This window comes from Ambystoma mexicanum, chromosome 13, assembly GCF_040938575.1.
Source record: "Ambystoma mexicanum isolate Mex_15411 chromosome 13, UKY_AmexF1_1, whole genome shotgun sequence".
NCBI lineage: Eukaryota > Metazoa > Chordata > Amphibia > Caudata > Ambystomatidae > Ambystoma > Ambystoma mexicanum.
In genome coordinates, this window is record NC_090938.1 from 368,014,697 (window position 1) to 368,041,201 (window position 26,505).

The 26,505-nt window shown below is 43.8% G+C and overlaps 1 protein-coding gene across 2 annotated transcripts in view; it reads right to left on the reverse strand.

The window, feature by feature from the left end:
* Positions 1-26,505, reverse strand: part of LOC138521220 (Fc receptor-like protein 5) — a 317,958-nt gene that overhangs the window by 26,728 nt on the left and 264,725 nt on the right. The window contains exon 8 of one of the 2 annotated variants that reach the window (XM_069633889.1): positions 22,093-22,197. The exons of the other annotated variant lie outside the window; for it this stretch is intronic. Within the exon in view, the coding sequence (XP_069489990.1) occupies positions 22,093-22,197 (105 nt within the window). The remainder of the gene's footprint in view (positions 1-22,092; positions 22,198-26,505) is intronic. 2 annotated transcript variants of the gene reach the window in all.

Genomic DNA, 26,505 nt, shown 5'->3' on the forward strand with positions numbered 1-26,505 from the left:
GATGAAAATCGGCTGAAAGAAATCGGTCTTTTTGGAAGGCGACCAACAAAAGTGGAAATATCGCATAGAACCATACTGTGACATGGTGGGAAGCCTGATTGGTGCATCCCTAGGATGTGATTGGTTTGTAGGTATAGTTGTATTTGGTTGTAGGCTGCCCCATTCAGAATCTTTAGGAAGAATGGTACAGTTGTGATGGGGCGGGAGTTGTTTGGTGCTGATGGGTCAAGCAAGGATTTTTTTAGTAGCGGGAGGACCCATGACTCTTTTAAGCTGACTGGGACCAGGCTTGAGGTGAAGGAGACGTTAATGAATTTCGTAATGAATAGGACTAGGCCTTCTGAGCAGTCTTTGATGATGGTAGCTGGGCAGATGTCCCATTTGCATCTTGAAGTTGAACAGAAAGGAGTTTGCATTTCCATCCATAGAGCTACTGATAGGCGTAATTTGTAAGTATTCCCTGTAAATGAGTGTGACACCTCCACCTCTTGCGTCCATTATATCACATCTAAGTATGGTAAAGCTCTCAGGTAGTGCTAGGGACAGAGCTGGGCCTGATGCTTGGCGGAGCCATGTTTCTGTGATGGCTAGTAGATCTGGGTATTGGGAAGTTATCAAGTCATTGATGTGTAAGGCATGGGCAGGGAGAGACCTTGGATTGATGAGGGCTCCATAGAAGAGGGGATGGTGTAGGTCTACTTGAGGCGATATTGGAATTACGAGAGGGGTGGACGCCTGTGGCCTCATAGGATTGGTGGTCATGGGTCTGCTTGCATTAGTGCTGTGCGCTATGGCCTGCATGTCACGGATACTAGTGTTCCTTTTTAGATGGTGGCTGTAGTGGGCAGTGGTGTAGGTCTGTTTCCTTTCTAGCAAGTGGCTTGAGTCCCTGGAGTACTCAGGCCTGTGCTGCTTTTTACTTGTTAGGACACAGTAGGATGTGCCCTTAGAGCTTGTGGAGGGATGGCGAAGCCTAGTGCGTGTTCTTGGCCTTAGGTGGATGTTCCTCATTGCGGTGGTTGCTGGAATGTGGTGACGGTTTATACTAGATAGTCTGGTACCTAGAATGTTATTCCGTGCTGCAGTGGTGGCTGGGGTGGAGGCATCTGCTCCCGTTCACTTGAGGGTAGCTGGAAATGGAGGCTGAACAGGGATGGTGCATGCCACAGGTGCAGAGAGTGTTGACTCTTGGTAAGGGGGATTGCCTGTTTTTGGGCAAGGTGGTGTGTTGGTCCTGCGCCCTGGTGAGGATGAACTGCTAATAATAATTAACAGACTTCTTGTGGGGCAGTGAGGACCTCTGGAAGGTATTGGCGCTTTGGGCTTTCCCACTCGTCCCTAATGAGGGTCGTGGGAGGCAGGATGCGTGAGAGGGCAAATTATTATGGCCCTGATCCAGTGGGTTAACATTCTGCTGAGGGGTGCCGTTTAGAGAAAATCTGGCGAGATGGCAATTCCCCGCTGAGCGATAGCGAAATTCAAGCATCATTCATAATTTGGGCAGACAGCCCCATTCTAACAGAGCAGTCACATGTGTTAGAGGCTATGGTGCTCGCTCTGAGAGCCTTTCGAACAGAGCATGCTTCTTGTGCATTGGTACAGGCAGAAATAGTATGAGTACCCTTTTATCTCATTACCTGGTGTATGATATCAATGTTTGATGTAAATACCAGAGTGCATTATGTCAATACCTGACAAATGATGTTACCTCTTGGGTTAACAATGTTAATAACTGCCGATTGGTGTGAGTAGTTGGAGATATGATACCAGAACTTACTCAATGCTACATTGGCCAAAAGTATTGGTTTTGTCAATGTTCATTGAGTATGTCGGCAAAAGATGCAGGAGAATGGCTGTCATTTGCTGTGCAGATGTTAGAACGGCTGATGCATGCAATCACTTTGTCAGGTGTAACACTTCATTCTGCTCCAAATAAAAGAAATTAAAATTAGAACCTTTCAGCAAATCCTGCTAACCTGGGGATTTGCTGAACATGACTGGAATGCGTGCGTATACCTGTCACATACATCTCAGTATACAAGTGCATAGCGGTCAGGCGACAATGAGAACAGAATGGACAAGGGATGCTGTCGGAAATGGGGGTGACAGCATGAGCAATGCACCCTTGTTTTTATGATGAGTGGTATTTAATATTTATCCTGTCCGGTGTTGCATGATGCACTCATGTCTGGCCAGAAATAACCGGATTTAGGGAACGCTTGACAGGAAACAAACAGTAACGCAAAGTGATGTATGCACACACAGGTTTATTACTGCATTCTTTTGGCCATTAGGGTGGTGTACCACCTCTCAGTCAAAACTCAAAAGGATAGATGGAAAGTTTTTTTGGGGGGAATCTGGCAGAAGATAAAAACATTAATATAATCGAAGAACACACGTTATTTCAGTAAAAATGTGATGTCCTCTTTAGGGAGCTGGATGGATCTCTGCCTCCTGCCGTCGTGAATGTGTCATGAAGGTAATCTAGTCAATGGTGATAGCAGTGTGATCCTATTATGACCATTGGTCAATAAGAGAAATCCTATCTGTACCAGCCATGTATGCCCGGTGCCCTCAGTGTTTATAGGCATATCAATTATCATGCAGGCAGACTGAACTATCTATTGGATTATGCCCAGAGAATATAAACCCTTCCAAATTGGGATTTCAGATACTGAAGAAAAGGTTCAAAATTATAATTATTGGATCTGCTGCCAAACCATCTGTGCACTTTATTATCATCTGCTCAAGTTAAAAAAAAAAGTATCTAGTGTGGTTCATATCTAAGCCTGAAGACCAATATCGGGGAACAGGTGAGAATGATTGCTGCCAAAGAAGCACACTATTCCCCTGCAGATCATTATTTGAAATGTCATCAAAGTAACGCATGAGAGATACACGTTTTGCCGCAGATCATATAAAAGACAATACTAGAGGCAAGGTCGCTGGAAGGGTATATGTTGCTTTAGGACGGTGAAGTACTGTATGGACACCCCTGCAAGCGTGATATGGGCAGCCTTCTAGAATAACCTCATTGTGCATCCAGGCTTATTAGAGTTTGCAATAGGGAGTCAGGATTATGTAGACTTGAAAGTGAATGGATTTTACATATAGACACAGTGCCTCCCAATGGACTTACTTTGTTTGATGAACTGTATTTTATTCTCAGTGATGACAATTGACTTTAACATATGCGCTCTAATATGAGACTGCCTTTATAGAAAGCAGATTATGAAGAAGTAAAAATAAATGAATAACCTTGTTTGATTATGAAGTATTCAAATTGTTCTAATGCTGTTTATAGATAGGTAGGATGTAGTTAAAACTGTATGTACCACATATTGAACTATTTTTATTAGTATTTGATTGAAGGTTGGTTTAGGTAGAACTTCCTTTTTTAATATGCATCACTTATAAGTGGTTAATTAGCCACTCACAGAAATGATGTGTTTAAGGAAGAGATTTAACATGGGTAATGTATGCATTTAACCCAGTGTCGTCTTAGAAAAGGCCTTTTGATCTAAAAGTTGTTCTGTTGGATTACTGTGACTGAAAAAATAAAAACAAAGCATATATATTATTCATATGTATGTACACAAGTTGTGCAGCTGATTTTCCTTGGAACATGCCCTGGGTCCTGAAGGACCTCCTGTCGCCCATGGTAGCCGCCGTTAGAGAGAGGATGAAATCCCAACCGGCCTGATGTGAGGCGGCATACGCTGGTGAACGTTTGGGAATTTGCTATCACCATGTCTGGTTGGCAATTAACCTAATTGGAACCACAAACATGAAATAAGAGCCTATCATGTATACTCATCAATTAAGATGAACGTTTCAAATTGAGTGTATCACATTATATTGTCAGAAAATAAGAATTTGAGGAGAAAGTGCATTGACAGTTTTTTGGTTGAGTACATTTTCATGTCTCTCATCACTTTGTTATCCTCCAAATGCGTGCATCCTCCCAGATGTCCCTTAGTCCATCATCCAGACTCACTGACAATGCTCTGCCAGAGTATACACAGAAGCGGCGCCCATTGAGCAATTATCTATCAATTCTACACCTCTAGGGCAATTTTGCATATGCATTTAGGAAAGTCTGAATTTTGTGTTCTGAACTCATTATGACAGTTATTGTTTTTCCTCTCACAATCCCAGCTCCAGTGGCGGTGTCAGGGAGTCATCTTTGGTGGCAACACTCTTTGCGATGGCATGTAACCAGTGTGACTAATCAAAGTTATTCATCCCTTCTCTCCAAGGGGGAGCCTCCCCCTTGGGGTCTGGGCAAGTGGGACCTCACTGGAAAAGATTGCCCCTTTGGGGACAAGGACTCCCGTTCCTGTGAGGAACTCCCTAAACCAAACAGCCTAGTAGCATACATGGGACTAATTGTTACAGAGACTACTGTACCATATACTAATTTGGCTGAAGGTCATGCTGGAACCTACCAACGTGAAGAAGGAAATGAGAATATCTCTTTAAGAGAACATGCATTCTTAACTGGGATGAGAGGAGGAAGTTGAAGAAGCACAGAGTATCCTATGCCATGCAAGCCCCCTGACGTGAGCATGCCTGGAGGAAGCATACCAGAGAACAGTCGAGTTGCCCTTGACTTTTGAAGAGCGGCTGAATGCCAGAGTGAGATGCTGGAGGCCCAGCGTATCTGTCAATGGGGGAACTGTGTACCGCAGGAAAGCAGAGTCATGTTGCAGGTGGTGGCAAGATCATGTCTCTACCATGGTGGGCAGGACGCTCTACCAAACACGCTGGGACCATCCGAGAAGGCAACAGGAATTGTGACCAGCTTACAAGTGGTACCACCATAGATGGCATAAGGGACGCCAAGAACAGGACACCAAGAAGTACGCAGAATGAGAGAGTGAGGGGAACGCGAGCATCTTCCCAACCCAGTACTGGAGAAGACCACCGGTACAAACACAAGAACCTGCGACGAAGTCGAAATTGCACCAAGATTGGGGACTACCAGGTTCATGCTGAAATACTAGAGATTAAAAGCAAGGGGATACCCCAATGAAATTGTGAAACACTCCAGAAAGAGAGCATGCTTTACTCCGAGAGAAACACTACTTGCTAAAGAAGTAAATACCGGAAAAAAAGGATAGAATTACATGCGTTTCAACCTTTTATTTAAACACACAAGATATTAAAAAGACTGTAGTATTGGTCTTTGGTCCAACAAACTTTTCAAGGGATGGAGTTACCTTTATTTGCACTGAAAAGACCCGGACATATAAAAGACCAGTTAGCACACTCCAAATATTCAGTGACACCTAAAACACAAACACTTTGAAATGTAGGCCCTGTAACAGGACATTACCCATGTGGAACTTGCTCTGTATGTACATTTACAGGAAAGGTCACCACTTTCAAAGTCAAACAATGTGATTGGGTACTCAGAATGATGACCAATTGTAAATCCTCAAAGGTGATATATTGGAAAAAATGCCCATGTGAGCTTATGCATGTGGTACAAACTAAGAGGGAGACTCAAGTGACAATATCCAAGCATTGTTCTAGAATACGGTGCACTGCCCCATGTTCAGCACTATATCGAGCAAAATTACTCGCAGATGATATGTTTAGATGGATATTAGATAGTGTACACAGTTACAATAATGTGGAAAGCTCCCTACTGTACAAGGAAGCACAGTGGATCCATAGATTAGGAACCCACATTACAGGCTTAAATGAACTTTTTATATTTCCAAGCTGACTTCTCTTTAAATTAATTGGCCTAGTTAATTTGGCAAGAATTAGTAAAACACTGGTCTGAGTACGTGGATATCGTAATAGCAACACCAATCATATATCCATAGAGATATTTATAAACCCCATGTATCAAGATTAGGGGATGTGTGCTGCCTAATTGATTTTATGGATCAATGCAAATATCACTTTCAAATATTTTTGAATATGTTGCCAAAGTATCTCTATTGAGGTCTATAGTGAAGAAATCATCTATTAGTCAAAATAGCGACACGTCGTTCGACTCTGTACGCCAAGATGTCATCATAACACATTGGTTCATAGTGACGTAATGATGTATATCGTGCATTGGTACGTCGTGATGCAGTGACATTTGGCACATATTGAAAAGATGGATATGCTTCAATATGATGAGCGTTTCAGTAAATACGAGCCAGCATGCACTGTGCATGTGATCAATAGCCACAGGCAAGCTGACTGTACCGAAGGCCAGTTGGTAAAAGATCTGATTAATCCTTGGTGTTAAGAGAGAGTGTGTTGCTTGATCAGTTCAGCATAATATATTTGTCTCTCACGATTAATACTAACAATGTGTCATGCACCCGTGTGCATGGAAGTTGTATGAGAGATGGGAGGCGGGCTGACGCCATTTAAGGTTCCACCACGTACACATGCATGTTGTGAGCGGTCTAGTCTTTCTGGGCATTCGGAGCCGCCGGAGTATTAAATCACTTCCTCCCCGTCTGCCCCGATGTGTTGCAACTGCAGTGTGTTTCTCTTGCTGCTAACCAAACGCAGTACTTTACTTTCCGTTCACTAACGTGAGCCCTCCTTTCTATCTGCGCCCGCATTCCTTGGCACCCTGTTCCTTCCTCCTCTTACCTTTTTTCTCTCTGTTTCTGTCTTCCTTTTCGTCCGCGTTAGTCGTAGCGCTCCCATCCTTGGTGCCGTTTTCAGGCTGTGTGCTTTCCCGCAGCGCTCCTCTCCTGGGTGCCATTTCAGGCCGTGTGCTTCCCTCACGGCACTCCCCTCGCTGATCCTCATCTCTTCTTGGATACTGGACTGGGGGAGGGTCCTACCACTGTGGAACTTCCTTTTCGGTCCCGGTTTTGGAAGGCCTTATGCGAGAAGCTAGGTATCGAACGTGCTCTCTCGTCTGGCTTCCATCCCCAAACCAACGGGCAGACAGAATGCCTGAATAACACCCTAGAACAATACATGCGGTGCTATTCCAACCAACAACAGGACAACTGGGTTAATCTCCTGACTACTGCAGAGTTTACTTATAACAACTCTCTCCATTCGGCTACAGGTCTCACCCCGTTCTATTGTACCTATGGATTCCATCCTAGTAGAATCTTACCCCCCGGCACAGGAACAACCGATTTGCCTGCTCTTGATTCGCTGCTTGCCAGCATTTCGGAAGCCCACAAGCAGGCCTTTAAACATTTGCAAAGAGAACCCTGAATGGGAAAAAGGTGACCGGGTATGGCTCTCCACTAAGTTCCTGCCCCATTGGGTAAGTCCTTCAAAACTATCTCCTAGATACATGGGACCTTTCCAGATACAGGCTAAGATAAATCCGGTGGCTTATCGGCTCAGACTCCCACTGCACAACACTGGACAGGGTCTTTCTTGTCTAGTAAGACTTCAACAACCAGCATGCCTAGTGGTGGAACAGCAAGCAAGGAATCTGACCCATAGAGAAACTGTATATAGCTGCCGTACCGCTATGCAACATGGACCACTAAGAAGAAAATGACACCAGCGTCAGGGAATACATGGAGCGCATTACTCAGTTTTCCAGAAATCTCAATGCGCTTACCCACAAAGACAATACGCTTACCTGCAAAAGGGCTGCAGAGCGTTCCCTCTGCCAAGCCTCATCCCAAACACTCCAGAAAGCCCTCAAATGAACTGGGACATTGAATATGGTTTTGAGTGCCGAAGGCTGCCATTGACAAGTGCTGGTGGACTCGCGTACGAGTAAGGGTTGTGGCTTATGACCCCTTTTATGTTTTTGCTCACCTGTAACACCTCCCCTGGGAAAAGGAAAGCCAGCGGTAAGCTCAGGGAACCAGTTGAGGGTGTGAGCCAATGGAGAGGGAAGGGAGAACATAGAAAGGGGAACAGGAAACAGGAAGATTTTGGTTATTCTGGTGAGGTCAAGATAGGCAAAGGTTGATCAAGAGACCAAATGGAGGAAGGACAGTGTAGAAGAACATGAAGGAGGATTGCTGAAGGATTATGCAAGGTGAGGCATTGGATAATGGGATAAAGTGGTATTTTTGGACTGAGTGTGCATTCAAGGTATGCGAGTGGGACTAATAGAGGGAGAGTAAGAAGTGAATTAGAGGGTGACAGGGGAAGTGGAGGGAAAGTGACTGTGAGAGAAGGTGTGGGTTGAGTTTAGTGGCGATTATAACTGCAGCTTTAAATAATGGCATCCTACTTATGGGTCTCAGATACATTTAGTGTTGACTTGATCCCATCAGGATTTGAACCTGTGACTGAAAGCCCAACAGACCTATGAGGCATATGGCTAATGCATTGAGATATCTTACTAGTTAGGTTGCGGTAATCTTTATCAAATTTAATTAATAAAAGCAGAATGGGCCTGGAGAGGGGAGAGTAGAAGTATTGGAGGAGAGAGTAGTTGCGAGAAGTGGGGAGTTGAAGCAGAGGTCGAGACTAATAGTAGTTTGGAGAGGGGAGAAAGAGTCATAGAGGGTAGGTTTGGAGGGTGGAGGTGGGTAGTAGAGAGATGAACATCAGAGGGATAGAAGAGGGAGTATGAGGGAGAGAGAGTAGTTACGGTGGGTGGAGAAGTAGGGAGGAGACTAAGAGGAGGAAAGGGAAAGAGACAGTGAGACATGGGGAAAGGAGTACATGGCCATGGTATGAAAAATACCAAGTGATGCCTGAGTGTATGGAAGGCACCAATCCTCATATTATGATGCATTAGGGAATTTAGGTCATGACCCACCTAGATTGTTCCCAGAGGGGTTAGAGAAAGATGCAGTTTGCCTTCTGGCCATCATAAACCGACATATAGCTTCCTACATAGAAGAGGTTACCAACTTCTAGATTGTATTCTGGGGTTGAGGCGCACCTGGGATTGGGTGGGGGGCGCCCTGCACTAGACAAGAAAGGGAGGGACAGCCCTTGGAAGTCTTTTACTATTCCAAAAATAGAAATCGTCAAACTGTCTTCGAGAGTTGATCTACTTTTGAGGCCATCTGCCAAATCTGATTATGTATTGAGGGCCACACTGAAACCTGCCTGCACATCGTCCAACCAACCTGAGGTATCCAAAAAGTGTTGCAGCTGAGAGGTTACATCTGCTTCCATCAGTTTACTGATGTACGCAAGCTGATAAATGGTATGGTAATTTATATGTGAACTATTTATAATCTGACAAATATATGTCAGGGTAGAGCCTCAAAAATCTTTCATGAGCAAATCAGGAAAAGTGTCAAGTAGTTGTTTCTTCCACATAAGTTTTAACACAGAGTGTTCAGTTAATGTGTGAAAAGAGTCTAAGATTATGTAAGGATGATTAATATCCTTTAATTCAGACATTCTCAGTAGGATCCGCTCTAACTGAGGGATTAAACTGATCCCTGATCTTTCTATTTGTATCCTCGAACGATTGGTCTAACTCTTCATATCTTTCTTGAGAAGGAGGGATGTGCCTTTTGAGCACTTCAGTTGAAATTAGTTCGGCCAGCACAGTGAAGAGCTCCTTCGAATTATTGGTGCTGTAAAATATCTGCTCCATATAGTACTCTCATTTTGCCCTTTTAAGCATCTTTTTATAAATGTAAAGTTGCTTCATACACATTTGCTTAAGCTCTGTTCTTTCATCTTCCTCCATGCTCCTTTTGCCTCTCTAACCAACTTTTTTTGGGCACACAGATACTCCTTGAACCAAGGTTTGCTTTGATCAGAGTAGGATGAGTAACTTTCTTTTTGGCCAGGGACAGCTGGTTTACCACACTTATTAGTCTTCTATTAAAACATCTATAAGAGTAGTAGGGTCGCTGCAAAGAGAATCAACCAAACAATGGACTATACTTGAAAGAAAGTTCTCGGAAAAGCTAGTAAATGTGATCATGATGTCATTGTTTTGGCATTTAACATTGCATTGATGGCTGGATATACAGAGGAACACATTTCAGCAGGGACAATCCAAACCAGTGGGTCTTCCGGCACTAAGTTTGACTCCAGCAGCCTTACCTTTTGTGGGGTTATTGTGGAAGCACTATTGCTACCTACAGATTCTACTGAATCCACCCACTTGTTAATTAACAAAGTGACCCACTGGATCAACACTAACATACATCGCTGTGCTATTAATCTAGAAAACAATTTAAAAAATCTACATGTAATTTGAATAGCTAGATGGTCTACCTTGATGGGGATCACCAATGCAACTATGGAGGGTGACTGTCTTGTGTTTATTTTTTCTAGCGTAAACTAGCTGGTCATGTAATTGGGTCCAACCTTGGCAAGTCACCATCGCCAGGTCAGCCATGGATAGTTCCCTTGTCCTTTTTTGAACTAACACATCTTTAATCAACTGACAAGACCGACCAATATACCTCACGTCCAAGACACAGTACTTGGTCAGGCAGATGCACCTACTAATGCTAATTGCCAATTCCCTACGACCTGGGTCCCCCAAGTGTCCCCAATTATCAAGTATTGTCAGTCTAAAGAGCAAAGTCCCTCTTACAGCACGGTCCAATCCCCTTGGGAAATCAATATGAAGTAGTTTCCACAATCAAAGAAATTGACTAAGTAGCCAGTTACCTGCCTCAGTGGTTGAAGACGATATCGCGATTCTACCTGATCTTCTACCCCAAACTCCTAACATGGTGACACTGACATTTTAACCAAGGCCAACCGCTGGTGAAATCATACTTCCTGAAGAGGAAACCCTCTCTGTGTTATCATGGAATATTTCAGGGGCATTACAAAAGTGCAATTAACGTCCTTAAACATAGTAATATAGTACTACTACAAGAGACATGGGCCATGGAGGATTTCATTCTGGATGAATTTGAGACATATCAGATTTTTGCTCAAAAACTGCAAATGGGTAGATCCTTTGGTGGTCTAGCACTATTTATCAAATCTGAACTTAAATCGGTTGTGGTGCCACTTGACCACTCCTTAACCTATTTGCAAATGGTTCAAAGTATGGATAATGGGCAGATATAATGCCTTATCATAAATATTTCCAACAATCCACATAGATCTAATGAAATTGTTTATATAATCTCAAATCTACCCTAGTTCTGCAACTGAAGAGTGGAGAATGAATGACTATCATTGGAGGAGATTTTAATGTTAAAGTTGGTAACAGTCCCCCATCAGGCCTTCTGGATCCCATGAAGGTTATGATATATATGGTTCCAGACCCTCTAATGTGCGACTCACGTATGTGTCCCAATGGACTGAAAGTCTTTACATGGCTCTACTAGTGGGATCTAAGGTCTATTAATGGGAGGATGCAGGGTGGCATTCCAGGGAGATACACTGTTAAGGGGCCCAAAGGCAAATCTACTATTGACTATATACGTATTTCAGTAATCCATTCCTCACCGATCGTTGACTCCTCTGTTGTTGAAGATGTCTTTAGCGACCATCATCCTGTTGTGTTAAAATGTAGCCCCATATAAAACCCATCTACACCGGAAGAGGGCTGTTTTGTCATCTTCCAAGCGAGTATTAGGATGGAACTGTAACAACATAGTCATACAGGAAAACATTGTAACATCTAATCATGTATTGTTCAATTATCTTCTGAATGAAGAAACTAATGTTTGCAAACTCATTTGCACTTTGATGCACTAAGGTCCAGTATCTGTGACATATGTATGACTACCAGCAATACTAAGGGCCCCCCCCCTAATACTAGGTGTTGGTTTGACACTCAGTGCACCGTAGCTTAAAAGAATGTATTCACTCTAGTAAAAAATCCACTTTCAACTAGATCAGATATCATGGTAGCACGGGCCCAATATAAACACGCTATTCAGCATAAGAAATCTGAATTAGATAAGGAACCTTGGTCAGAGCTGGTTGAGCCGGTGGCTAATGAAACACTTGCACATTTTGGGAGTTGGTACCACGGTTCCAAGGTATAAGCGTCAAATGACTGCTGCGGAAACCGTTGTACCAGATAATATAAGGACTACTAATTTCAGTTCATTATATATTGCAATATTACCATCATTGACAGAAACTGAAACGCTAACACCCGATTGAATTGCCACTTACCTAAGAGCCACCAAGACCATTCCTTCCTTGTCTGTAGTATTTTCTATCAAAGATGTGAAGGACACCATAATGAAACATAAATCGGACCTATGCCCAGGGCCTTATGGCATACCAGCTGACTTGTTCAAAGCGGAAGTAGATCTATAGGCACCGGTGCCGCCACAATCCTTTAACACCACCTGTAGCTCTAGAGTAATCCCACCTTCTTGGAAATGGGCTATTATCCAACCCATTTACAAAAAAGTGTCAAAAGACTTGCCGTCCTTTTATCGACCAAGCTCTCTTATTGATTCCCTTTGGTCATGCTCTTCTTGTAAAACTTGAACATTGGGTGGATAGTAACCATCTTCTTTCAAAAATCTAATTGGGGTTCAGATTCAGACAGGGGGTTGGAACCTTTGAACAGGCACTAAACTTGTACATCATTATTGTACATTCCTTGTATATCAACAAGGAACCTATTTACTTGTTCTTTATGAATATGAGCACAGCCTTTGATGGTATCAGCATACTTGACCGACATTTTTTATCTGCATGCAATATTTGTTCATTTTTGGCATGGGTGATTTGACCTGTGGTGCAGTTTGCCTGCATGCGTTCCGAAATACCGAAAAGGGAGAGCAGAGGTTGCGGAGGTGTCTCCTGCTCACCATGTTTGGTAATTTGGGGTTTCGGGGGTGCAGAGGTGTCCCTCGCTTCCTTAGCATTGGCGGCGGGGGACAAAAAGAAAACCATGAACGTTGAACACGGGGGCCGAGCAGTTATATTGTGGGCAGTGTACCGGTATAACAAAAGAAATGACCAAACAACCTCAAACCCCTTTGATGAGGTTTCTCGTACTAAGCTTGGTCAGTGCTCCCGTCACTAAAATGCCCTTCAGAACTATTGGAACTACTGTTGTTTACACATCACCATAATACTATGGCATGTGTTTGGAGTAGGGCCCATGACAAGTGTACTGACTATTTCAAGGTCACCTCTGGAGTCTGCCAGGCCTACATATTAGCTCCCATGCTATTTTCTCTTTACATAAGTGATCTGCAAGATCTCTTAATTCAAACAGGGGTTGACCTTTCCTGCCCTATGTGTACGATATTGTTCTATTAGCCCTTACTCCCCCGAGCACTGCAGGTCCTGATCACAGCCGATACTGACTTTATGACTTGGACAAACTAAGTTCCCACTCATGCTTAACAAAACCAAGGAGATCTCCCTTGTTTGTGCATACGATTTGCCACTAAATGTAATGGGGCCCCTCATATTACTAAGCAGGTAATCCGATTCAGTCAAGCTCTGGGAAGAGTTGACAGATTCAGAATATCTTTTAAAAACGAACCCCTTCATTATATTCTACAAGTTTACAAGTGTAAAGCTCTTGCAGTTGCCAACTATGGCTCTTCTCTATGGGCAATCAGGAATCCCAAATCCCTTTAAGTAGTTGAAAATGACTTTGTAAAGAGAGTCCTTTTACTACCTTAATCATCTTCCAATTTTGGAGTACATCTTGAAATTGGTTTTCATTTCTTGTCAGATAATTTGATTGTACAGCTGGTTTATCATTGGCTTCACTTGTGGTGCGATCCAAAAGCAAGCAATTATATCTTCTGTAATGGCCAGAGACGGCAAAAAGGCGATCCCCTGGCTAAAACATGTTAAGATCTACTTAGGGAAAATAAACTCTGCTTACGCTTATTCAACATCTGCTAGATTGGGATCAGCTGTAATAACTAAACTAAAAACTGATTAATGGTGCTATATCCAAGACCAGCGAGAGGCATATGAAATTAATAAATCCTTCAATTAAACCCATCCAATCATTTCTTCTTGGTCGATTGAGAATTACTTGCTCTGGGCCAAGAAGCCGGCTGAAATAATCCCAATAACAAGGAATCACTTTAATTGCCTTCCTCTGAGAGCAATCATGGCAATGTGGTCTTCTAGCTCCACTGAGAAGCAATTCCCCTTATGTCTGATTCATAAAGAAGACCTACTTCATTTTTTCTTGTTTGTCCTGTCTATTCCGATATATGGGATGGAGCACTGAAACCTATTCTCAAAATGGCTAACATTACTCAATTTCGCCCAGCCCTATTTTACCTATTATGGGCAAATACTCCACTAGTGGCTGATCTACATTATATGTTATAAGGTAAGCACTGTTTAGGAGGAAACATCTTGGCATGTCTTAGTTTAGCATCTGCTATCCTTTTTATTGGTCCACCTTGTAATTATAATTTATGAATTTCATTGTATTTTAAATGTTGTATTTATAATCTATACCCAATCTACTCTGATTGCCTATATTAATATTTGTATTGTCTTGCATATCTATTGACTAACCCGGAAACATCAATTACGAATGCTCCTCTTATTGTGATACTTACTGATTACTACCCTTGCATTCTCTCTTGTCAATGTCAAAGCACCCATCCACATGCCAGCTTGATAATGGGTAGCTCGTAGGGACCTGGCCACCCCTATCAACTTTGCTTGGGCTAAAATGCACAAACGCATTCTAAACTCCTTTGATACATTTCCTATACATGGACTTCGGTCCCCGAGGACGTTCAATCTACAGTAGCTTGGGACCATATCAATGGTGAAAGGCACTATACAAATAACAAATGATGATGATGTATTTTGACCTTCCTTTTTTATATCTAAAATGAATATTTATAGTTGGTTAACTGGACAATTATGAGTAACAGACTTGTTATAAATGGTGTTTGGTGTAGGGGAATTTCCATATGTGAACATGCCACTGGTTGGTTGAGAAGCATATTACATTGATTTAGATTCTTCCTTTTCTGTATCTAAACACTGTTTGAGGAATATGAAATAAAAAAAGTTTGCTAAAATCGTGTGGATTCTTGTATCTGCTTAGATTCACATGCTGTGCAGAGTATTGTATGACTTGGTTTTGAAAGTCAAAAAGGGACGTCGATTGGGTATGTTTGTAATCCTATCCCTTGTGTGACATCCGTAGTACCCATGGTCATTCACGCGTCTAAGTCTCTCAGATTGTTTTGTTTCTGACTTGAGGGAGCATGAAGTGTTTGTGTTAGTACATAAGTGTAAGGTATTTTATCTGTAAGGTAACTCTCCAACAACCAGACCAAAGATAAAAAACCCACTAGGGAAAAAGACTTGGTGCACCATTTTTCGAGAAGAACACAAGCTTTATTTTGTATACAAAATGGAATGGGTAACAGGGTATTACAAATCCACTGCCACAGAGCTCTGGCCTCCTCCAAAAGGGTGGCTGTCTTATAAACGTACACCTTGTCAGTCATGACGCACTCAATGTAGTGTTCATCCCCCACCCTCATTGGCTGCCGCCTATATACATGCTAATAGTTTCATATAGTCCATCTTCAAATTCGTTGCGTTGACTTCTCCATCTTCACCACACATGTGTAACAACCTCTGCCATCATGATGCGTTACAAGGCATTTCGTTATGCTCAAATGGCATCACCCTATCTTTATTCCTAGTCACGTGATGTGCACCTGGTCGTCAACAGAAACTCGGCAGATAACTTTGAGGTCAGCCTGGTCCTTGCGAACAAAGCAATCCTTTTCTCATCCCAGATACGCAGGTGCCCCCGTCATGCCTCCCCACTGTATGGGCATCGCCCTTGGCTCTCCCTGGTACAAATCACAGATCATGTTGTTCTCTGCTCCCCCCTGTATAAGTCCCCCCCCCCAAGAGGTAAGCCTAATGTCCCACTAATCAATCCAGTTCGCAAAGGATTCAAGACACATTTTCCTGCAAATCTGGTAGTTCAAATAGAATGATGATCATCTGGGGCGCGCTAGTGTCTTAAATCTTAGTTCATGTTTTGCCAACCCAAGACTTCTGCCTCGACTCCCAAGAGAATGACATTCATGCTGGGCCACAGCCCTTCGCCTATTCAGCTGCACACATTCCTGCCTAATTGTTCAAAGGCCTAACTGAATACATTTATATGTGGGCATATGTGCATGTTGCTTGCCGCGCCTGGGAATCGCAATGTGATAACCAGGCAATTGATGAGGCCTCGTTGTTCTGTGTCTCCAACATGGCCTACGGGGATTCAGGCCTCATGTTAAATTTAACATTAGTTCATGTTATAACTACAGCGCACATGCAATGTATTCTACATAACACTATCTCAAAGCAAATGGTTAGTTCCCCCTAAATAAGTACCCACTTCTGCCAGTTTCTTCCACCCATAAAGCAACCACCTCCCCCCTACACCACACTTTACACATTCTCCATGTTTTCATATATTTTCCACAATCTAAATCGTTTAGGAGGGGCAGTAATCTGAACATGCATCCCTTTTAGTTAATCCTCCGTTAACTAACTTCTCCCTTTCTCTTTCTCTATCCGCTTCATCCTTACGGAACCATGACCTGCCCACATGGCACACATGATGCAAACTGACCCATCCGTGCATATTTCTCTGGGGTGCACGTAAGGTATATAAGTCTACCCATGCTCAGTGTAGTTTTCTGGATCTTGCGGGGGTGAGGTTAATGTCCCTGAGGGGTTAATAGGTAGTTCAATCTTAACCATGAATGGTTTACTTAGGTCCTCGGTTTGAGCCTGCCCATCATTTGTACCCAGGAGAGACATTCCTGCCCCAATAGTAACCATCATCATTGTACTGTTTGGAATAGTCATGGCACAACATCGAAGCATCATCTGGCACATGCAAAACAACACCAACAGGAGCACCATGATCAAGACCAACATCTTCACTAGTGCCCCAAGCCAAGATGGCACCCAGGAAAATAATGTATCAAACCAATCTTCGGCCTGCACACCTGCTTCACTCTCCATGGCAGTCTTTAACTTGTGTAGGGCCCCTATGATGTGTGTCAGGGACCCGTTCTCTGTATTATTTGGGAATATATATGTGCAGTAGGACAACCCTATCTTCTTGTACACGCCTCAGTCCATCGCCGTTAGGAGATCCAATACATACCGGTTTTGAAGCGTCATCACCCAGATCGCCCTCAGCTCACTCTTGATGGCGTTTAGGTCTTTTTTAATGTCATTTGCCAACTTGATCACTTCCCAACAAACAATCTGCAACAGACGATATTTCTCTAGAATTGCTTTGAGCAATTTGGATGATTCTTTTGACAGATAATTCAATCTCTTCCTTCTCAACTTCACCGACCGCTTCCTCTTCCTCATTTCATGGGGTTGGATGGAGGCTGAGATAGATTGCAACACCACATGCTTAGAATCTATTGTGAAGTGTACTTCAGGCACCACCAGGATAGCTGAGTGTAATGTTATTAAGGCACACGTGCCTCACCTGGAGGAATACCCAGTTCAAGTTCATCAGTGGTGCTGTTCTTTTGTAAGATCTGGAATGAACATTGTCTTATTGCACTTAGTGTTAGTGCCTACAGGAACAGTCCTGTGCCCTCGAAAGCAACACTTATATTCATCTGCCTGCTGAACTTTTACTGGTGTTTCACATGCTTCAATCCATGTTAGTTTAGGTATGTATGCAGTCCATATCGTGAAACAGTTCTTATTGATGTTCCATATGATAACTACTTCCAACTCTGCTAACCCCCCTGTTGCACAGCTCACCACTGCCTTCTCCCATCTGTTTGACACAAACAACACTTCATCCAATTTGAACGTGGGCCGTGGCTTACATTAGGGGGGCATTGTTGTATTTTGCACACTTCTCTCCGCCCTTGTTCATTAGTGCAACGTGTGCTTTGTGCCCCTGGAACAAACTGCTGACCTGACACAGTGCTAAGTGCACCACACACTGGGCCTCTAAGGGCAATATTTCTTAGGGTATAGCATTTTGGGTGCCCCAGAAGCATGAGGGATGAGGGAGCAGACATAACCCCAGTTATACCTCTGTTTCCCTACCGAGTTCATATCGCTGTACCACATGTTATTATATTCTGGGTGGTGCACATCGGACATTGTATCAAACACTACACCTTTATACTGGTTATACATGTTTTCTTCATCTAAAACCCTTTTAGTGTAAGGGATGGAATTAGGCTTGTTGACACAGGACGGTGGACTCTTTGCTTTAGACTGACACCCTGACAATTTCCATAGTATTAGTTGAGGCAGGGGAAACCCTCTTAGAACTAGGGTTAGATTTTTTTTTTTCTCTTTTATTAAAAGTCTATAGCTAAAAGCATGCCACCTGTGTGTCGGTCTCCTACTTCTACACCCTTACAGAGCGCTAACTTTAATCTCACTTTTCATCTCTATTCCAGACATATACAGCATGTACATTACATACATGTACAGAACATTCTACATAGGTCTCACTTCCAAGTATACACCTCTGAAATAACACATAAACATGTAAACACACACAACCACAGACATGAAAAACACACACAGGGAACACACACCCACAAATGCACACATGTACACATACTTTACACAATCATGTACAACCTGTAAAAGCCCTATGCAGTGAGACACACATATACAGAAACACACCGCATACATGCACACAGACACATAATCATGTGCCTTACAAATCTTTCATGTACTTACTGTCAAATTGTTACAAAAATGTGTACAAACGTATATTTATGACCTACAAAGGTCCTATGCACTGACACACACACATACTATGTTACAAAACATGTAGGATATGCACATTTTCAAAATACACACTAGCAAACAATCAAAGGGTAACATAAAAGTCATACCCACGTGTCATGTGTTTGCTTACGTATATTACTATGTACTAGAGGTATCTATTGCAAACATGTATGAAATGTGAAGAAACTATATGCTTAACTTTACTGCAAATTGGCATATGTACTAGCAATATACAATGTGTGCATTTTATATGACCATGCAAAATACTTATATGCAACTTATACACTATACACACACAGCGCGTACACACTTTACACCACACATTCTTGTACAGGACACACATTTATGGCACATACACTTACATCACAAACATTCATACACCGCACTTACTTATTTTCATGTTTTCAATTATGAGTACATTCATATGTATATTGTCCATACTGTGACAGCGTCAGGGTCATGGCCCTTAAAGGGTGCGGGGGGTCTACCAGAAGTGGGGTTAGGAAGTTGGGAGAGTCTCAGTCCTTAAACCCCCTGAGAATACTTTGTGTATGCCTGATGGTACCACTGTCCCATTCACAATGCCTGTCAGACTCTCTTCTGGCCAGAGTTCTCTCATCTTTTCAGTATTGCAACTCCCAGAATGTGCCTGGCCAAAGCCAAGTAAACCTGGACTAGAACCAGAGGAGTGGAATCGAGACCCGACATGGAAGAGACTGGGATTTTTCCTGCTCACAAGAGGTGAGACACCCAACACCGATTTACCAACCCTACATGGACCCAAAGGGAATGCTGAGACAACAAAAAATGAAATGAGTCAGAAGGGACTGCAGGAAGTAGGAGATGCAGATAAATCCTCCCCGATCCTAAATAGAAGCAAAACTCATCAGCACATGAAGAAAGCTATGAGTACAAAAAGCAACCCGGGTACAGAGCTGCTACCCTGCAATTGGATATTGAAAATGGGTCGGGGGTAAAATGCTTTTTGAAGACCCCCAGGGATAGCTTAGCCAAAGATTGGCTAATGTGAGCGTGTAACCATGGGACCAATGGGAACCGGAAGGAGATTGAAAGGTGTTTGGGTGAAATCAGATGGCGCAGTGGCGAATCAAGAGTACACGTGGAGGACGGATGGTGAAAAGGAGTGCAGAGGAGACTGTGGCAGTGTTTTGTGAGAGTGAGAATATTGTGTGGAAGGTACCAATTGTGTGTAGTGTACGGAGAAGGGTGTGTGTGAAAGGAGTGTGAAAGATAGGGAGAAAGTGGGAGAAAACATGTTGGGGAATTAGCGAGAGAGAGAGAGAGAGAGAAAGTGAGATGCCCCATTTTCTTTAATTCCGTGTGTGCCACTGTCGCCGGGTGTGGTCTCCATAGCGATGCCGCTGGCATGCCTTTCGGAGGGGGGTACTGGCACTTGGGAAGCTGCTGCTCCAGTGTTGTCTTTGGTATCAATTTGTGCGCTAAATGTATGTTAGTAGGGTTTGGAGAAAGTGAAAGGTAGTAGTGGGAGTAGTGGTGAGGGTGGAGTGAAACAGGAGGGGTAGTAGTTGGAAGAGATAGGCAGAGAGAATGTTAAAAGATCAGGGCACAGACTTGTAGAGAGCGGATTGAGAGTAGAGAGAGGGAAATGGGAGACAAGAAGAAGAGTGGGGAGCATAGAGAGAGGAGAAGGGATTGGGTAGAGGAGTGAAGATGGGTAAAGAAGAGGGGAGGGGTGGAGCTAGAGAGAGAGGGCGGGTAGGACAATCTCAGAGGGAGGAGAGCAGAGATAGATACTGACAGAGAAATAGAGGTAGAAAGAAAGAGGCGAGGATCATTTAGAAATTCCCTGAGAGTGTAAGCTGGAGAAAGGCACAGCCTTTAGGTTTCCCTCCCAGGTTAGATGGGCCTAGATAGTAGGGGATACCATGTTTTAAAATATGTTGGGAACATTCTGGGGGCTTGTGACGCCTGGGCTAGCAACGAGGAAGCCCAAACGGAGGTTGAGAGAGACGTATCCCCTTAGCTTCAAACATTCAGGCCTTACCAAACCATTTATTTAAAATGTTTATGATTCACTGTAGGAATACTCTCTTTGTCTATGGTTTTATGAGGCCAGCAAACGTGCGTTATACGAGACCCTGTTAGACCACATATTCTTAAACCAGACGGTTTTACCCCACAAATTGTTACGCCATACATGGTACCTCATCATGTAATACACTACTATGCCATATAGATACAAGGAACACTTTTACGCTAGATACCATACTCCACAATAAACAAATGACATTAACTTTAAAAATAAATCTTTAAAAAAAAGACTTTATCTAACGAAAACTAAAGCCTACAAACAGTGGAAATACCAAAGTTAAGGTACAGCCAGTCACTATACAAATTACTACATACTTCTATAATTTCAACCAGAAAACTCTGATTTTGAACTACCACCACATACCACTAAAAATGAGTACATACTACTAAAAATGTAAACATAAAATCTAACTTGAAAGACTCACGCCATACGACTACAAATACAACCTCAACACTCACTTCAAGTATTTGGCATGTTACATTAGTACCATAGTTTAGGTGCCACCTAACACTTCCATGCCTCACCAATACTGAACTGTTTTAAAAAGTTACTATTTTATTATGGACGCAGTAATACTTTTGTTATGCAAGCTCTCGTATACAGCCACACTATCAGCAACTTGTCTTTATTCTTCTTCTAAAAAAATGGGTCTGGGAATGTCCCCTCTTTCCTTTCCACTGAGGCTGAGATCAGAGTACTTGGTGCCTCATTGGCACCTCGGCCATGCTATCCCAAGCCCAATTTTTGGGCTGCCCTCCCATCACCACTTTGGTGGTTCCCATGCTCCAAATATCCCCTTCTCAGGAGAAATGCACCATTGACACCTACACCACCTTTCAAATATGAAAGCTGTATTTAGGTAGAACATTCCTAATCACAGTAGATCTGTAAGTGCTATTATTCATTGTCAATAGCCCAGGAGCACATGAGTGGCGACCTCTGCAGTGAAAGTGTTCAGAGGTAGCATGTCAATCTTGAGCTTGAGTACAGCATTGCTTCCAGGTTTCCAAATGAAACCTTACAACATTTCATTTTAAAAAGTGGTTCAGCACCTCAACTTAAGAGAGGAAACAAAAGACTGTGGAGAAATGTTGAAACATTAGTAAAACATGTAAAGAATATCAACTTGTGGATCAAATCAAACACATAAGGGGGCTTCTAAAGTTAGCTGCAAACAGGGACAATGTTCATATGTATCCTTAAGTAGGGGAAGAACATTTCAAATCTCTGAAGACACACTCAAGAAGGTGCAACTTTCCAGCGATTGGTGCTACTTCCTTGGCAGGGAAAGATGCATTTGCTCTGAGAACCTTGGGTTGCCTTTATCTGCAATGCAGAAAGGCTTTAGATAAGGTCGCCCAGCTTATGCGAGGATAGGTTAACTTTGATGTGTAGAATTTCAAATAACTTACGCTCTTTTTTTGGAAGCAGAGCCCAGCAAAGCAACAGAAACAGTGCAACGACTAGAAGGAATACAAGAATGACACCAGTGATGATTGGCCAAAGAAGCAGGCGTGCTGGAAAGAAAAGAGTCCGAGTTAATCATAACATTTTTTAAATAGTGTTGAGATTGTGCATATGTTCATCAGTTTGATGCCCCACCCAAGAATATACCCACTGCTAATCTCAATTCTTTTAGCATGGTGTTGATGGATAGGTAATGCCAACATGAGGAACAGCTGTTCAGTGAATAGGTGTTAGTGCATGCTGGAGGAGACCTGTTCTGGTACAATGTAGGTAGGACTCCACATACCGATCCACCAGACTCTATGTAATGTGAATAGGTCCCCTGCCTAGCTCTGGGGACATCTGGAATTGTGACCAGGAGGGCCCATGACTCTCTGGGTTTGTAGATGATGTGCATGTTGCAGTATGGAGAGGATCTTCTGGTCACCCCCCACTTAGTCTCTGTCGAATTTCCGGGGAAAGTCATGTGAGACCATTTAGGTGACAATCTCTTTAAGTGCCATCAAACGCTCTGCCGACATCTGCCTCATCCTTGAAGACCTTGACCTCGATATCCTTGCTCTTACCAAGAAGTGGTTCAAGGCCAGCTCAGTCACTGCTTTGGACTCCCTTCTCCATTCTCCCTGATGGCTATAAGATCATCCCCAAGCCTCACCCTTACCTTGCTGGTGGTGGGGTTGCTCTGATCTTCCCTGAGTGAGTCCCTTCTTCCCTCATACCCACCCAGCCTTACTCTTCCTTCAAGAGTCTGGTCTGCAAGCCGGTCATCTCCCCCTCTTCCTCTCTGACCTTTGCCACCATCTACAGGCCACCCGGCTCTACCTCCCTTTTCCTCTCTGAATGGGCTGATTTCTCCTCTTCTCTCCTCACAAGCACATCTAAACTCCTTTTTGTGGGCGATTTCAACATCCACCTTGACTCCAAAATCACAGCATCCACCCTCTTCTGTGACCACTTACCATCTTAGGGGATTTCAACATATGGTTGGACTCACCATCAAACCTATGACCCGATCGCTCACAGACAACCTAGAATCCCTCAGCCTTACACATTACATCTCCACACCCACCCACAAGAGAGGTCACACCCTCAACGCGATTTTCAGCACCACAAATATACCTACCCAGCCGCCCACTGCCCTCTATCACGGACTGATCACTGAGCAATGTATTTATCCATACCACTGAGCACAGCGGTTGGCATTCAAGGCCACACACGACCACCGCCAACCGCCCCCTCTACCTTTCCACTATGGCATAAAGTTGTTATCATCCCAGATCTAGAGCACTCACTCCTCCACTCTCTCCGTACACTTTGCCTCCAGGAAGGACCTCCAGCAATTGAATACTTTGACCTCTGGCTTACAAATGCCCTCACACCCCTAACCCCTACATAACGGACCTCACGGAGATCAGCACCAACGCCTAGGTGGTTAACCGCCAATCTTAAATCACTCAAAACTCTCAAGCACTGTCTGGAACGGACCTGGAGAGCTGACCCCTCTGCCCAGAGCAAAACAACCCTAGCAAGAACAACCAGAACATACAGATGAGAAATAAAAAAAAAAGCAAGAAATCATTCTATGGGAACTAAATCCTAAATGCTCGAAACCCAAGTAAGGCACTACACAGAATCACAGTCAAATTCAAATGACACCTTATCACTGCACTTCCACAATGCCGCCAACGAAAGACACTGTGCCATCACTTGTAAATTAGAACATATACCCCTGCTACCCACCAGCCCACAGACCAATGACCAAACCCCATCCAGATGCAATTCCCTGACTCTTTCTCTCCCATCACACACCTAGAATTCCTCTTGCTCGTAGCAGACAGCCACCCATCGGGCTCCCCTGACGACCCCTTCCCACCTACACTCAAAAACATCCTTGCCTCCACCTGTGCAGGTACTGTCGCACACACAATCCTCAACCACTCACTCACATCAGGATCTTTCCCGAAAGCCCTAAAAACAGCTTACATCAAACCCATCCTCAAAAAACTAACACTAGAACCATTTCTCCCTCAGAATTACCGGCACATTTTCAACACACATTTCATTGCCAAACACATGGACCGTACAGCATACAAAAAACTTGGCCATTTTGCAGAAGCCAACAACAACCTAGACGCAGCACAATCAGGCTTCAGACCACTAAGGGGAACAGAATCTTCCCTAGTCTCCATCTGGGATGAGCTAAAAAGGACTGCCGATGCAGAAGGCCGTGCTGTTTTCATCCTGCTGGACCTCTCTGCAGCCTTTGATACCATCGATCACACCATCTTACTAGACAGGCTACAGATACTAGGAATCAGAAGCACCGCCCTCTCATGGATCTCCTCCTTTATCTCAAATCGATCACAAATCATGCACCTACACCAGTTCACATCCACATCACGACCAGTAAGTAAAGGTGTCCCACAAAAAGCATCCGTATCACCCCTAATCTTCAACTTCTACCTAAAACCCCTTACCGAGATCATCCGCTCGTATAATCTTACCTGCTACAGCTATACAGACGACACCCAGATCATCCTCAAAATCCCAAAATCCCAACGCTCTGGCCGTCCAGACCTGTCATCATGCCTCTCGAATACTGACCACTGGATGATGACCAACCACCTCATCCTCAACCCAGGGAAAACTGAAAACCTATTTTGTGGGAAAACAGCCCTCTTCCCCCAACCAATCCTATGTTCCAAACCGCTAGGACAAGCACCAGCAATCTCTAACGTGGTAAAAAACCTTGGATGCACATTGGACTCAGACTTATCCCTCACCCAACACACCACTATCGTATCCAAAACCTGCTTCTTCCATCTACGGATTCTCAGGCGTATTTTCCCTTGCGTCACCTATCCCCACCATTTTTCGGCCATCAACTCCATCATCCGGTCCCACCTAGACTACTCAAAGCGCCTCTACCTAGGCGCGCCGGCATCTCAACTAAGGAAACTCCAGAGAATCCAAAACGTGGCAGCACGCCTTCTCATTAACCTACCTGCCAAAGAGCATATCAGCCCTACTCTAAGAGTCCTCCATTCGCTCCCGATTGATCGACAAACTACCTTTAAAGCCATGTGCATCACCCACCGCACCGTCCAGAACAGTGGACCGGAATTACTCGGAGACAAAATTGTTCCCCACAAACCCTCTAGGAATCTCAGATCTCGCACAGCATTTCACATAGTGATCCCACCACACAACTCCTCCATGCTGGGCGTTTCCTTTTTCTCCGTCCAAGTGACAATCATCTGGAACTCCCTACCACTTCACATTCGCAACACTGAAAAGCACCTGAAATTCAGAAAGGCCCTAAAATCTTGGCTTTTCCCATTATCCCCTGAACCCTTGTTCCTCGAAACTACACTGCTGAACCCAACTTCCCCCTACACCATCTACTACACAGTGGCTGACAGCCTTTGCAGCAGCTCACCTGACACACTATCACACCATGCACAACAACATTCCTACCTGACAAATACACCAGTGAATCCAGCAGCCTTTGCTGTGGCACACCGCAATAAACTCACCCACGCTCACCGCATGCTCAGACCCTTGAACTGGGGAGACCATGAATAATGAAACCACTCCGTCCGTACTGGACACCGATCGCTCCAGCCGAACATCTCTGAAGACTACGATGCATATAACCTTGAAGACTATGGTACGCATACCTTACAGCACATGTGTGGACACAGGCTGGAGGCATGGCCAAGCATCCATGCACCGTAGAATGCAGCTACGGCTATGCTTTCCGGTCTAGCAGCACATATAGCCATCCACACTGAAACACCTGACGTACCTCAACACCTCTGTCACTAGCATACAGCGACTACCAACTAAAAGAAATTCGATATAGCCAGCCACACATCGAATCTCTCAACAATAGCAATCTATCGCAATCCACCAACAGCACCTACCCATGCGCCTGGCCTCTCTTTGGGCTGCTTAGTCAAGCCTAGTCAGCCAGCTTAGTCTGAGATCGGTAATAATGCACACATGCATCTCATAGTCTAAACTCTAGAATTTTCCAGCATATTGACGACAGTCACCGAGGGCGTTCCAACTGGAAAAAGCGCATTGAGGCTACACAAGTGGGGAAAGAGCACTATATAAATAACCAAATGCAATACAATACCTCTGCTCCTCGGTTTCCTTCTCCATTCTCCCTTCTGGTCCCACCCACACGGCTGTTCATACTCTTGACACCTTCATCCACACTGATCTCTTGCTCTCCTCCCCACTGATCACCCCACTCTCCTGTTCAGACCACTCCCTCTTCTACTCCCATCCCACCTGGGTCCTCTCGGCCCTCTGACAGCACCTACCTCAGCCCTGCCAACCTCCTTCAC